Genomic DNA, 15358 nt, shown 5'->3' with positions numbered 1-15358 from the left:
ATGTACGGTTGCAAGCCTTGAAATTCGTTTTTGTTCACGGCGGACAAACGTGTGTCCGGTCTGAGCAGCTATCTCGGCGGACAAATTAAGTCTCACAGTGGACACACCAGTTTTAGGGTCAATCTTCATGCTTAATCACTTTATCTTGATGATTTTTCACCATTTGAAAACTATAGCTACTGTTTAGAAGGCTTTTTAAAATTTCAGCGACGTCTCTCTGAAAGGCTTTCATCAGACCAACGACGTGCGCTTGAAGAGTCAAAGCGCTGTGTAGTGTGTAGCTGCTACACCACATAACTGACTAACTTCCACCGAACGAGGTCGTGTGGCTTCTTTCGTCACAATGCTCTGGACACAAGTCGAAAAACTTCTACACTAACGCTACAATTTTTTGCTGTGTAACGTTTCACTAGGCTTTTTTATTAAGGTTGAATTTTGCGTGTCATATGAGCGAAAGTGAATTTTCTCTGGGCCTTTTCTTTCTTACTGTATTAACACTAAAACGTAACAAATCTTGTAACCAACCTTGGCTTATCAATATTACTCAGAGATCAAAGCTAGATATTGTGACGTAAGACTCGAACTAAGTTGTGCGTGATTAGTGTAGAAGTACTCCCATCAAATCTTGGCGAAGGCTTCACCTTTGTTACCCTGATTCAATGGCATCAATCGTTAAAGCAACGTAAAAATCGAAAGTTTTCCTGCTTGAATGAAAGCTAAGAGATACAGCATTCACATTTTCCAGATGCACGGTAAATTATATTCTTGCAACAATTGCTCGGACATATCCGCCGTGTCCGTTGTGAATTTTAAGGCCTGGGTTGAATTGATAGCTACGGTACCGTATGAGGTTCTTTAAAGTTAAGGTTTCAAGAATAACTTTAGCTTTATTACCTTTTATAAAAAATTCCATCTGCCCCAATAGGAGCCTTTTACAATCACCAACTTAGCTTAGCAACCCTAGCTTGTTTGTTCTGTAGGCTAAGAAAAACTCACAACTATCAATTCAACTGTACAAGGTTTGTGACATTTAAAGACAACCCCTGGACTTAGCTTGTTTAGTAAAAATTGATACCTATAGCACTAAAACGATAGCTATGAACCGAACAGCAGAAACTTTACAACTGACAATTAAGAGTAGTAGTAACATATGTAGCATAATCTGTTCCCGACAATGGTTCACCAAATCAAACGTCATATAAAACCGTTATGGTCTACTTAACCTAGCTGGCATCTTACGTCATGGAAATTGCTAGAAAATGTCCAAATATTGCACCATCGTTCGTAAGACCTGATGAAACATTGCATCATCACCTTTGAACACCTGTTTGAATTGCTTCACAATTCCTTTCATTATTGCGTCACATAACTGCGTACGTGAGTTTGAGATATTGAAATGTATTCTGACCATTCGTAAAATTGTTACTTGGAAGTTGGTCGCAAATTTAACTGTTTTGCTTAGTGCTGCTAGCTGGACAAAATTTCCGTCTTTTAACTAAGTAGTTTGTTGTAGTGACAAGTTTTTAGTGGTGTATTGTGTTGCACCCCATTTTCGATAGCCGCGGGCTAATTTTACAGAAATACACTTTTTGAATAGACGTTTCAAAGGAGTGTTTCTGTTTCGGTCATGACATACAGACGAACGGATCCGGGAATCTTATGTTACAATTTTCCCATGAAGAGATTATGGTTTACCGCTGTGACCATAATCGACACATTGAAAAAAGATTACATGAAGTATGAGATACAAACGTGATATTGGTATTCATTTAGACTTGAAACTAAAAATTATTTTTAACCAATCTAAGTATCTATCCTATACGGTATGTCTAGAATTATAGGCCTACATAAAATACTGGTATCTATTTCGCAAAAAAGTGCTACGTATCGGTACTTAAAAAGTGGCTGTGGCTATAATTACACTATATAGCCTAGTGTAATAATAGCCTCAATAGTTTTGCCAGAAAAGGAATTTTGTCCTAATTTGAGAAAAGTTTTAAGCTGTTGAAAACAAAAACTTGTATTTTGGAAATTTTTTTTAGTCCTGGTCAAAGATCAAAGCCTTGATCTTATTGCTAACTCTAACCCTTACCTTAACCCATCCTAACTTTAATCCTAACTCTGGCAACACCTGATTGTAACTATGGCATTAAGTGTGGAAAAATAGCCACTTTCTAAAAAAATTGTGTGCCGTACCATTCTGGTTTGCTGTTATAGTTACTTGTCTACTACGGTATCACTAGACGTTTTGCATACAGTACCAGTAGGCCTACTACCCATTGTCAGGGTTGCATGTTCTATTTAGAGTTGTTTTGCTGATTAAGGTTTAAGTTATAGTGAGGTTATGATCCAATTAGTTCTTGAAATGTTACTAATTCCTAAAAGAGCCAACAATTAATGCCTGACAATTTTTAAGGGTTGCCAGTTCAGCGTTTTTTACCACAGAATTGACTAGTTTTGCTTCGCAGTCACAGAAAATTATGCTATTTGCGACTTGTGGTATTCTTGATTCCTTTGGTTTCTTTTCATTTTGAACCAATTTTTATAGAATAAATACTGTTTTTACTTGAAAACATATTGCAACACTAACAATGCCTGGCAATGGGTGTTTAGAGGTGGGCTACCCTTTTACATATATCTATATATAATATTTTTTCTTGTAGTCTAAAAGTATGTTGCATACATTCAGTAACAAGGCAACTTTTATTTTTATTTAAAAGCTAGTCAAACTGTTTGATATTTGAAATCTATAAATAAGTTGTATTTTTTGAAATTTTAAAAGTGTGCTGACTCAATGTTTCCATTATGAAGCTTGTTCACCGAGACATATCAAAAGATTCTTCTGGTCAAGTTACTTTAATACCAGAAGACAGTGAAGACATGTGGCATGCCTACAATCTACTTCAACCAGGAGACAGCTTGAGAGCATCTACAGTAAGAAAAGTTCAAGTGGAATCCTCTACCGGCAGTGTTGGAAGTAGCCGTGTTCGAACAATGCTTACTATTAAGGTGGAAACAATTGACTTTGATTCTCAGGCTTGTGCTTTGCATGTAAAAGGTAGAAACATACAGGAAAATCAACATGTAAAAATGGGAGCCTATCATACTTTAGACCTTGAACCAAACCGAAAATTTATTTTAGCAAAAAATTGTTGGGACACAGTTTTGTTGGACAGAATCAATATGGCATGTGATCCAACACAAAATGCTGACGTTGCTGCTGTAGTTATGCAAGAAGGACTTGCACATGTTTGTCTTGTACTTGCTAGTATGACTTTAGTGAGAGCCAAAATTGAAGTTCAAATTCCAAGGAAAAGAAAAGGAAACACACAACAACATGACAAAGGTGTTGAAAAATTTTTTGATGCTGTTTTACAAGCTGTCATTAGACATATCAATTTTGAAGTGGTAAAATGTGTTTTGCTTGCTAGCCCTGGATTTGTGAAAGATCAGTTTTATGATTACTTATTCTCGCAAGCTGCTAAAATGGACAATCGAGTAGTTCTTGATAACAAATCCAAATTCATTACTGTTCACTCGTCTACTGGGTTTAAGCATTCATTAAAAGAAGTGCTCATGGATCCTGCTGTAACATCAAGATTAGCAGATACGAAAGCAACTGCTGAAATTAAAGTTTTGCAAGATTTTTATAGAATGTTGCAAAATGAACCAGATAAAGCTTGTTATGGAATAAAACAAGTGGAAATGGCTAATGATGCCGATGCAATAAGTGTTCTTTTAATTACTGATGGGTTGCTGCGTTCTCATGATGTTTTGCTCAGAAAAAAACTTGTAAAATTTGTTGATAGCGTGAAAGACAGTGGTGGAACAGCTCGGGTATTTTCTTCCATGCATGTGAGTGGTGAACAGCTCGGTCAGCTAACTGGCATTGCAGCTATTTTGAGATTTCCTGTGCCTGGTCTGAGTGACTGTGAGATTTCATCCGAGGAAGATTAATTATGAGCAAACCTTGTAATTTTTATCACTGATTAGCTTAATTTAACATCTCACATATGCTTAGTACATAAGTTTTAATGTTCATTTAGATAAGCATGTTTTCAATACAGTATAATGAATAGCCTACCGTTTGTATACGGAATGGCTCATTTCAGCTAATCCGATTCGGCTGGTCCGATTCGGCTAGTTCCCTATTCGGGTACAGTCTTTCTCGGATAGCCTAGTTCCCTATTCGCCAAATTTTTGAAAATCCAACCATAGTTCTTTTGTAATCCAACAACATCCTTCCGTAAATCTAACAAACCAGCCGAATCGGACTAGCCGAATAGTAGCAGACCCGTTTGTATAGCACTGAACTTCTGAAGATGTGTTGATTGTGTTGGTGAATGATTAGTTGGCTGTTCTAGGACTCAATTTACTTGTTTTGGTGTGGGAAACACTTTTTCAATATTGCAACTGCTATGTCAATGACATTTACGAAGCAGTGATAATAGTTTTTAGGTATATATATACATGGAATTTATTATGTACTGATTGTATGACAATGCTGATTGCTGAGTCATACATCAACAGTAGCTGCAACATAAATTTGTTCATACAAAGAATATATTAGTACCCTAATTTTTGTACTAAGGCATTGTGTTTAACTGTTTATATGTCTTGATGGCAAGGCTTTTGAAAATGTTTGGGTTCACAGCTGGTTGACTTGCATTTTTCCATCTGCGTTGTTTTACTTTTGGTTTGAAGTTCAAGCTGGAATACATTTTGTAATAATACTCCATATCAATTCAAGCCTTAAAGCAGCCGGCGGCCATGGCCGCTAAGTAGTGCTTGAATGACCGCCGGTGCTACCTCCTCCGTCGGCCAAGTTTGGCCGCCGGTTTCTTCTAGCCAATTATTTAATTTCGCATTAGAATGATCGTGGATTAGATGTCGAAAATATGTAGTATCAAAGAGTGACGCAGAATTAGGTCAGCGCATAATAGTCACTACTGTTCAGGCGCGGATTTATGGGGGGGGCCCAAAGGGCCCGGGCCCCCCCCGAAATTTTGTGAGAAATTATTGAATGGTTTGATATGCTTCTAAACAGCTGATATTAGTCTCACAGCGGACTTACAACCCCCCTTTGGCACGCGTGTGAGGTCACGATATTGAGAATGATGCTTTCAGTCTCCATGTCTCTAAAACAAAGCTTGCCTAATTTTAAGAGAAACTGCATTAAAAGAGCGAGTTTTGCCAATACCAAACATTCAAACATCTCAGCCAGGAATTACCAACAAGAAAACATAGAGACTTAGCTTTATTACCAAAAAAATGCCGAAGAAAACATGATCTTATCCTTTTGTTATGCCACCGGACAGCACCATTTCACAGGAATATTTATACCCATATTTTTGTTGAAAATGCTCTCAGAATGCACCAAATTCAAAGTAATTTTTCAAAATTTTCTGGGGAAGGCCCCCCAAACCCCCCGCCGCTGGCGTCAAATCCCCCAAATTCCTGGCTACGCTACTGGTTGTTCATATCTGTTTTTTCTTACTTTTTAATTTATTTTCAAATTTTCTGGCCCCCCCCAAAAAAAACTTCTAGATCCGCGCCTGCTACTGTTGCATTGAATATATCCAGCTGCGATCACCAGTGCTGTAAGTCTTGTTTGCAATTCCCGATGTTTATTTTAACGAAGTGTTAATCCGAAGTGCTAATTTACATCAGCTGGCAATATTGTCGTTTTTATATCGATTCAATGTTGTCGGACATTGAATCGTTGTTAAAAAGGAGAACTAGGTTAGTTGACATCCGTGGGTAAAACACATGTCTTCATAGTTGAGAACGCTGTGGGTTAGTGACTTCACACCCTCAATGGTGACATCATAACGGAATAAATGGTCAGGTTTTATGAAAGGCGGTATGCAGTTGAAACAACTTACTGAGCCGCGAGCAGTTAAATCAATTTAGGGTCGTTAGATGGTCCCGCAATACCGGATTACAATCCCGATAAAGCATTTAATGCGTGGTACAACGATTCTATTGCAGGACGTCGCCCAGACTTCAACAACGCTAAGTGATCATTTTAACATTGTTGCATTGTTGCAAGTTTAATGCTATTTACTTGTGCTATCGTTATTGTATTTTGGCCTCCAAGGACGCAGATTTGGCCGCCGAGAAGGAGCTCTCGGTAGGCCACGATGGCTGCCGGAAAAAAACACGAGTTTTAAGGCCTGCAATTGCATTGTTTTTTATTGTATTTATATAGTTGTAGTATGTTTCTATTGCGGTACATGACTACTGGGCAAGACAAAGTGGGCGAGACCAGGTAGGCGACGAGACAAGTGGGCGACGGACCAAGTGGGCGACGAGTCAAGTGGGCGACGGCCAAAGTGGGCGACGGAAGCAAAAGTTTAGCCGTTCGGAAAAAAAATACGACTTTTAATTTTTACTTTAAAATACAATGATTGATTTGTGGAAGGGAGGCAATGAGAGTTCTCACGCTGAGTTTCACGAAGCATTGGAAGCAACATTTTCATTATTTTTTGTAGTCTAGTTATAGCGCTTGCTGTTTGATGTTAATTTGCATTGTGACATCATCTTGACACATTATTTTGCAATTTGCGGCGTCAGGGTTTATCGTGAAGCTTAAGAGAAACCCCTCAGAAAAGAGACAAACGAATGGCCAAAGAGTGGTTTAAGTCAGTTATGAACGTTCCCTATATATATACTGCTACTTGTATACTTGGTTCTATTGAAGTTACTGCAAGGCGAAGTACAGCGTTAACTTCCACATGATTTCTTTGTTTGGTCTTAATAAGAGATAATGATGAAAAGATTTTCTCAGATAGGTAAGTTGTACAAAAAATCAGTGCAGTAAGTTCATGACTTTGTCATGGAGCTCAGGATATTCATTTTTAAGCGATATCCAAAACTGTAACAATGACAAGTCTTTATGCTTGGACAACAACATATATAGTATCACAGGAAAACTCAATCAGCGATGCTTTCTCATAGCGTTAAGATTGCACGAACTAATATCATTTGCAAACGGAGTAACAATCTAAAAATTTTCCTTTTGAGGATTTGCATTTTCTGGAAAAGATTTTCCAAAACTGATCCTTAGCTCTTCTAAGTGTTTCTTATAACAGCAAACAACTCTCCAGTCTCCTGTGTTTACAGAAGCATTTGCGAACATGAAAACATATCGATATCGCTTTTCTACACATTATTATTCCAAAACATCAGTTTCTTTTTGAAAGCATCAGTTTTGTTATGCAATGCAAAGATGTTTGTATGATTCTCTTGCAGAGAGCCGGTAAGGTCGTTCAAGCGGCTGAATATAAAATATTCTAGCTTAGCAGTCCACATCTCATCGCTTAAGAGTTCTTTTAGCGTAGAATTTCTTTCTCGTAAAAAGTGCTTGACCTCTTCTCACAACTCAAATAAACGAGAAAGAACGCATGCTCTTGAAAGCCACCTTACTTCTGCATGAAGTAACAGATGTTTATATTATGTTGCATACCTAATATGCTATCACACAAAACCACACTCAATTTATGATCTTGACCGCGAGGTTCAGAACGTCGTTCAAGTCGAGAGACATATTTTTGGCAGATACATTTTCCCGGTGAAGAACGTAGTGTGTTTCTCGTTGAATTTTGTTGAGGGTGGCTGCTTGACTAGAAGACTTTCCAGGTCACTTTGCAGCCACCCGTTGTAGTATCCACACATTCTATGTGATCGTTTGTATGATTTGACTTTGCTTAATGAATGTGTGTATTTATACTTGCAACAAAATAAACTCCAATCAATCACCAGATCTTTGTTTGCCACTTTAATTTTTGCAGTTACACCCGAACGACATGCAATCATGTTAGCAGCACCGTCAGTACAAACACTGACTCATTTTTCATAATCTAAACCTTGCTCTTGCACATATTGAGAAACCGAAATATTTCTGAACTGGTCATATGTCCAGTTGTCCACGTCCAGATATTTGGAGATAACAAAAAATTCGTCAATGATACTTTCTTTATTCTCATACCGAACAAAGCAAGCAAGAATAGCACAATTGCTCAAGTATGATACCGTCTTTAAATTTGATGGTTTATTTCTTTAATCAATGGACAAACCTTCAACATTTTGCAATTGAGGTGTAAAATTGTAATATGTTTGGCAGACTGGTTGGAAAGTTAAAGCGGATCGGCGTTTGAAAACCACTGCTCTACACAACTCCAGTGTGTGTTTGCTATATAGTTACATTATGCTGTTTTAGTAGTGATATTAACTTCAAGTAGAGTTGGATTCAGTTAAAAGATTTTTATTTACTTAAATAATAAACAAAGATAAAAAAAACTAAAGTAATTCAAGTATTAAGGAATCTGCAATTTATCCGGCCATAAACAATATAACTGTAGAAGAAGTTAGCATATGCATATTTGCACTGTTCACATCATGACGCTTTTTGCTAATATTCTATTGGCATGATGGGTACGGTACTGTTGAAAAGGAGCGATCTTCCTGGCGTCAGCACTACCTGACTACTCACTATAGAACAGCGAGCATTGTGTTTCGCTAACCATACCGGTGTAGCCTCCACACTAGTTGCAATATCATGTTCTTGGTAATAAAAAAGTTTTAACAAAAGCAGTCAGTCAAACGAACCATTATAAATGAAAATATAGGGCCCTAGTCATTACAGTTATCTAGTTGGATTACTGTGTTGTACCTCTCTCACTGGCTGTGTAAGCGACTTCTCAAAGACAAAGGGATTTTGTAGCTTGCAGACAGAACTTCCTTCAGTAACCTATTAATTTCTGCATTGGATTTTTTTCTTGGTGTTTCTCGTTGACATTATGGTTACTTTCATCAGCTTCATTGTCCCCTTTAGAAAAAGTCCGTTGCATATATATATCTTCAGCAATATTGGCCAATTGAGAATTAATACTAATAACAAATAATTATAATATTAATACTAATAATAGAATTAATATAGTAATTGAGAATTACGCGAAGCCGCGGTCGTCGCGGGAGAACGAAGCGCCGCGCTCCGCTTCGACTCGGTAATTACAGTACTTACTTGAATCCAGCCCTATTTTCAAGTAACCGACACCTATCTGGCTCCGTTTTTTTTTTGATTTAGCATCACTTAATGTGTTATTCAACAAACGCAATAATTGTGAAACAACACACCAGTTTGTTGTCATACCTAATTTTTTTAACATGATAATCAGTTCTCTTTAAAAACATATGTAATGCATGAACACATTTGTGCTAGAATTGCAACAATACGATAAGTAAACATTAAAAAATACACTGCAATAAAAAGGATAATAAGCATAATTTCAAACTAGTAGTTGGATTGTACACGTTTATTAACATGCACAATGTCACTTACGATGATTTGCGTCATAGTATTCCACCACAAGATCTGTCAGTTAATCATTTGTTTGTCAAAAAGACGTGGGTTCGATACCGCTCGAGAGCACGCGGCTGTGTCTCGTACTCTCGTCAAAGACACATAATGGCAAGCCAAAATAAGGGGAGCAGTTGACTCGAAGACTATATGTCACTTCGCTGTTTTCTGTCGTCAGTTGTATCGCATTTGTGATCACAGTGTACTGTATGTTATTGCACTGGACGCAAATTGAAACACGATTATTATTATATTGACAGACCATTTTCGTGGATTGCTTTGAGGCAAAAAAAAGGCCGGCGCTGTCTTTCTACATTTTACAGCTGCCTATGACACTGTATGGCATTGCGGCCTTACTTGCAAGCTGCTTTGCCTGCTTTCTGACCGACATATGATTATGGAGCTTGTCAGGAATCGAAGCTTCACCCTCACCACCGGTAGCTCATGGTGAAGCAGACTGAGACACCTAAAAAACGGCATCCCACAGGGATCCGTCCTGGCTTCACTTCTTTTCAACATCTACACCCACGACCTGCCAACTTAGGTCTCCGCAAAATACGCGTATGCGGACGACCTGGCAATTCTACACTCCACAAAGTCGTGGGAAAATCTAGAAGACACCTTGAGCCAGGACGTGAAAACTCTCTCAGCTTATCTCCAGAACTGACGACTGAAACTTAGCGAAACCAAAACTGTGGCAGCAGCTGTCCACATCCACAATCGGGAAGCTGGTCATGAGCTACATGTCCAGAACAACGGAAAATCTCTGTCCTTCTGCCCCGAACCAAAATATTTTGGGGTGACACTGGACAGATCGCTCACATACCGCCACCATTTGGTGTCACTGCGCAAGAAACTGACATCCCGTGCTGCGCTACTCAAGCGCCTGGCAGGCTCTAGCTGGGGGGCGAGGGCTGACACTTGGCGTATAGCAGCCTTAGCCCTTGTCTACTCTTCAGCAGAGTACTGTGCACCTGTTTGATGCCGCAGTGCTTACTGCCATAACCCGACGCCGACACACGCCCCATCGGCCTAACTCTACCAAGATAGGCATGGGTGCGCCTCAACTGCAATTAACATTTTCAAGACCTTTGTTAGATATTATTTATCGAAATTTTATTATATTTTTAGCGTAGTCAACAACTCTTGTAGGGTATATTTCCATGACTTTTTAGGAATTTGATGCACTCTACCGATGTGTTTTTCACGTATATCCTATATAATTATGATTAACGATATTACATGCTGCCGTCTGTTGCAACTCTTCAGTGCGTCATTGTGTTCTTTTTCAGGTATTTTAGTGGCATGCAATTTAGTTTAAGAATGCTATCTTTTGTTATCAGCTTTGTTTACGTATTGCCTGCACCAGTCCTTGTATGTGCTTTCATATATGTAAGCTTACCATTTGTTATTAAGTTCTTCCCATCTATTGCAGCTCAAGGGACTTTTTTAAATCTGGTTTGTTCTCCTCGACAAGTGTCTTGCCTACACAAGCCAAAGGAGGCATGGAAGTTAGATGGTGTAAAAAATTACTACATCTCAAACAGTCAAGATGAAAATAAACTTGGCGTATGGCATCTTTCACCGACTAACTTAATGTATGACGATGCAGAAGAAGATAATGAAATTTCTTTGGCTGTCGCACAGAAGATAGTAATCTATTGCCACGGAAATACTGGACATCGCTGTTTTGGTCATCGCTTGTGTTTGTACACAGTTTTGAGAAGTCTTGGCTTTCATGTTGTAACTTTTGATTACAGAGGTTATGGAGACTCTGATGGTTGGCCAAGTGAAGAAGGAGTCATTGAAGACACTGTTATGATTTACAATTGGGTCGCTGAACAGGCTGTTCACCCTGATTGTGAGATTGTTGTTTGGGGTCACTCTTTAGGAACAGCTATAGCAACACAGGCAATGCTCAAAGTACAAACAGAAGAGTTTGCGAGATTGCCTTCTGGTATTGTGCTCGAAGCCCCTTTTACAAGCATTGGAGAAGTGATAAAAGAATACCCTTTAACAAAATACCTAGTGATGCTTTATCCTGGCAATTGGTTGGAAATGCTACTGCACCGAGCATTGTCTGTCGTTGGTATATCATTTGAGACAGTAAATGCCTTGCCACAGTTGAACAGTAATATATTGATTTTGCATGCTGAAGATGACACACACGTTAATTTTGAATTAGGAAAAAAGCTATATGAAGAAACCAAACAAAGAGAAACTCCATCTGCTAAAAGTGTTACCTTTGCAGCATTTAAAGCACGCCATGGTTGTGGCCACAATGGAATTTGGCAACACCCAGAACTTCCATCATTGGTTCAAAAGTTAGTGAAGGGTGATGTAGATAATGGATTCTCTGAAATGGAACTTTGAAGGCGAAAGTTGTGTCACTTTAAGTCGGTATTTTCCTTCAGAAGGTTCTACTGTATGAACCAAATCATGACAAGCTTGTACATAATTCGTTTTTGAGTTTACCTCTGCTTTATTGCATTTCTTTTTCAGAAAGATGTTGGTGCTTTGAATGACAACGCACAAGCACATGTTGCTAATTGCTATGCAAGTCTATTCTGTGATGTTTGACAACATGTAGACAGCTCATTACTTTTCCGAATGAGTATTTTCAAGGAATCAAAACTATTATTTTTGTTGCATCATTTGGCAAAACACGTCACACAGGGAATTAATGATCGATTGGTTACAGAATTTTTATCCTCAGACAGAAACCAATTGAATTTACAGTAGATCTTTAAGCAACAATTGGAACGCTCCACTGTTGGTGGCATATAAGCAGGCTTGGAAAAAATAGGGTATCCGGGAATGAGATTACCGGGAAATTTGCAGGTTCATAGGAAATTTTTACTGTAAGAATCACGTTACTAACGTATTTCATTCACCGTCATCGTAATTTGCTTAACATTAACAATCCCCGTCATGGTAATTTGCTGACACATTGGAGTTCCGACACTGATTCGTATCACTGTGTATTTACGACCTCCAACTTGTACCTCGGAGCTGAACGTGTTCTTAGCAAAATTGCACTAATATATTGCAGTAGTCCGCCCGAAAGCGTCGTAAAAAGCATGGTAAGTGTCATTGAAAAAATTCGAAATGTTTGCGGAGGTACAAAAACATCCACAAATAAAAAAAAAATAAAGACATTTGTGACGAGCTGCTCATTCACTGGAATGGGCCACACATAAGCAAGTGTAACAGCATCGTGAAACACACTGAAACAGGTTCTCTACATTTCAAAGGAGAACCGTAGCATTTTAGTACTAATGACGTTCCCTCGAAAATATTCTAAGTGTCTGCTATGGTAGATAGACCAAACAACAAGAAATAGTGACTATCTTAATTATTATGTTCCGGTAATGTGTTTGTAGTAATTTCGCATTGGCAAAACTTGTTTGCTGTTTTATTAATTTACAAAAACAGCTGTTTTAGCGTCATAATTTTGATTTTGTTGTCAAATTAATTAATGCGTTTCGTTATTCTTCGTGTAGCGGACTAGTTGTTTTGTAGGTTACAGAAGTAATTTTCGCAATGTTTTGTGTTCTCAGTCAGCGAAACTTGTGCATTAATTTGTTCAGCCGTCTGGCTGTTTTTGTGCTATATGCCTATATCGCTTTTCGTAATTGGTTATGCTATTCATGCACTTTGCACATACTATCAACCCGTTCGACCATGGTATTGTTATTGTCAACTTGTTAGGTACAGTAACAAGCGGCTCGTGATGTATTGTTTCATAACATTCATACAGTGGTCGGTGAGTCAGTGGATCTAATTTGTAAGCATGCGGCGTCTACTTTATTATGCCTATTGTTGTTCCAATTTATTCCAATCAAAGTGGCCACATCAGGCATAAATAGTGCGCCATGCCTACATACGATTAAAATACGATACCAAGACTATTTACTGGAACTATGATGCTACAGATGGCCGTCTATAATTTTTTTTGAGTGAGACTTTTCACCGGAAAACGTGTACCGGTAAACAGTGTAATTATGACGTCACTATCGTGATTGTAAGCCGCGGGAATTTTTTTTTCGCTAAAATACAGAGTCGCGGGAAGCTAAGCATTTATTCCAGCTCTGCATATAAGTTACTCTTTCACGTAGCACTTTGTAACACTATTGTAATACTATTGTAGCCTAATTGTAACACTATTGTAATGATTGTATACATATGTAACCTTTGAAATTCACAGTTGTTTCGCACCTATCAACCTTGACCTCAAGGATTGGGTCTTTGAGACACCCCCTTCTTTTCTACCAGCCTGGAGACTTATATGCCGCTAAACACTATTCTCAATTTTAAAGTTTTGCAGCATCGATTTTACGTGAAAAGACGCTTTTTAGTTTTTATGTAAGCAAAAGTGATCGGCCTATTGCATAGGCATACAGGGCCGGATTTAGGCTAAGTGCTGCCCTAGGCAGATAACAAAAGTGCTGCCTCCAATACATTTTTTTCGATGGTGTGCTACGATTTATATTTTCAATTCCTTACAAAAAAGTTATTTGCACTTTTTATTTGAATGCATCAATGAATGTCATTGTATAATGAACCATTTGTTTAAAATCGCTTCCGACAGGCTTTTTTTCTTGCAAACAAATCAAAATTTTCTTCAAAGTCTGTAGAAATAAGTAAAGATGAGTTAATGCTCAAAAATATGAGATCATTCATGAAATTGGTTCGCTTATCGACAGTGACTGTGATATCATAGTCTCTAGTTTCACCGGGTAAAAGTTTCATTTTTCTCTGCCGTCCCTCTTCATAATCTACTCCTGGAAGCAGGTTCTTTGCCGCATCTTGAAATTTGTTGAAAAATTTATCTGCTTCTGATTGAATATCGGCTGTTAAACTCCCCATTGTATCATACTGGGATACTGTAAGACCAATGTCAGCGTCGGCAGCTTGCAGTGCCACTGACGATCGTGAAAAGTGTTGCAGTATATAGGCCCTAAACACTGTCAAAAAAGCTGTTTCCAGTTTGTGCAAACTGGTAATTAATCCACGAGATTCACATCTGGCTGCTGCCTTCTGCATGGGATCATTTTCAAAAGTCTCCAGAGCCTCTAAAATTTCCGCATAACTATGCAGCAAGGCATTGCAAGCATCATTTCGTCGTGACCATCTCGTAATCGAAAGGCTCTTCACTACATTTTTACCATCTAAAATCTAATGCTTTGCCATAGCCTACATGACTTGCTGCACTGTTTATAAATGTGTGTGATGTGATAACATATTTATTAATTGCTATATATCTGTTGTGAATTATTATATTCACGTACAGTATTATCAATGTAATATATTCGTATATTTTGCCGTCCCCAATAATTTGCCGCTCCAGGCAACTGCCTACTCTGCCTACTGATAAATCTGGCCCTGTAGGCATACCATAGCCTACTTTCATCGTCCAAAAAGAAGACATGTTTCGTAAAGTAGGCTATAGTGCAACTGGATTTTTACGTTTGAAGAGTTTTTGTTCAAACGGATAATTAACAGTAGCCCCAGACTATGCAACAAAATTTACAGCCAAAAAAGAAAACAGATATATTTTTCAGATTCAGCCATGAATTTTTTGCTGTTCACTTAACTTTTTTAATAAGGAAGGTTCACCTTTGACAAGATCATAAATCACTTACATGAAATATGATTGAAATTGTAGCAATCATAAATCACTTACATGAAATATGATAGAAATTGTAGCAACCATTAAGATGCTAGAAACGGACTGAACTGTAAGCTGTTGTTTCTTTTCTTGCGCCATTGTGGTGCAATCATAGAAAAATGTATTCTACATTTTTGCATTATGAGCCATTGCTTATAGTAGACGAAAAATTGTGCGACTTTTAACGGTTTACTAAAAACTTTCACGGCACTGCATTCTGTCATGTTTGAAATTTTCTGTCCATTTGGTATCATATTAGAAAAAGCGAATGTAACAATTTTGAAGTGCCTTAAAAGAAGGACATTTCAGCAGTTTCATATTCATAA

The 15358-nt window shown here is 38.1% G+C and overlaps 2 protein-coding genes across 2 annotated transcripts; both read left to right on the top strand.

Annotated features, from left to right (window-relative positions):
* The first annotated feature begins 2805 nt into the window (after positions 1 to 2805).
* Positions 2806 to 7695, top strand: LOC145769567 (protein pelota homolog). The gene has a single exon (XM_082581226.1). The coding sequence runs from the start codon at positions 2806 to 2808 to the stop codon at positions 3955 to 3957; it is 1152 nt and encodes a 383-aa protein (XP_082437352.1). The 3' UTR covers positions 3958 to 7695.
* A 3225-nt stretch (positions 7696 to 10920) lies between these two features.
* Positions 10921 to 11734, top strand: LOC145765791 (lysophosphatidylserine lipase ABHD12-like). The gene has a single exon (XM_082577547.1). The coding sequence runs from the start codon at positions 10958 to 10960 to the stop codon at positions 11732 to 11734; it is 777 nt and encodes a 258-aa protein (XP_082433673.1). The 5' UTR covers positions 10921 to 10957.
* Positions 11735 to 15358: the final 3624 nt, after the last annotated feature.

This window comes from Aplidium turbinatum, chromosome 1 (assembly GCF_918807975.1).
Source record: "Aplidium turbinatum chromosome 1, kaAplTurb1.1, whole genome shotgun sequence".
NCBI lineage: Eukaryota > Metazoa > Chordata > Ascidiacea > Aplousobranchia > Polyclinidae > Aplidium > Aplidium turbinatum.
Note: the sequence above shows the minus strand (reverse complement) of the source record. Positions and strands in the feature narration are given on the sequence as shown.

What these genes read in the sequence shown, in the direction of transcription:
- LOC145765791 (XM_082577547.1), top strand. Translation starts at nt 10,958, where the DNA reads ATGTATGACGATGCAGAAGAAGATAATGAAATTTCTTTGGCTGTCGCA.
- LOC145769567 (XM_082581226.1), top strand. Translation starts at nt 2,806, where the DNA reads ATGAAGCTTGTTCACCGAGACATATCAAAAGATTCTTCTGGTCAAGTT.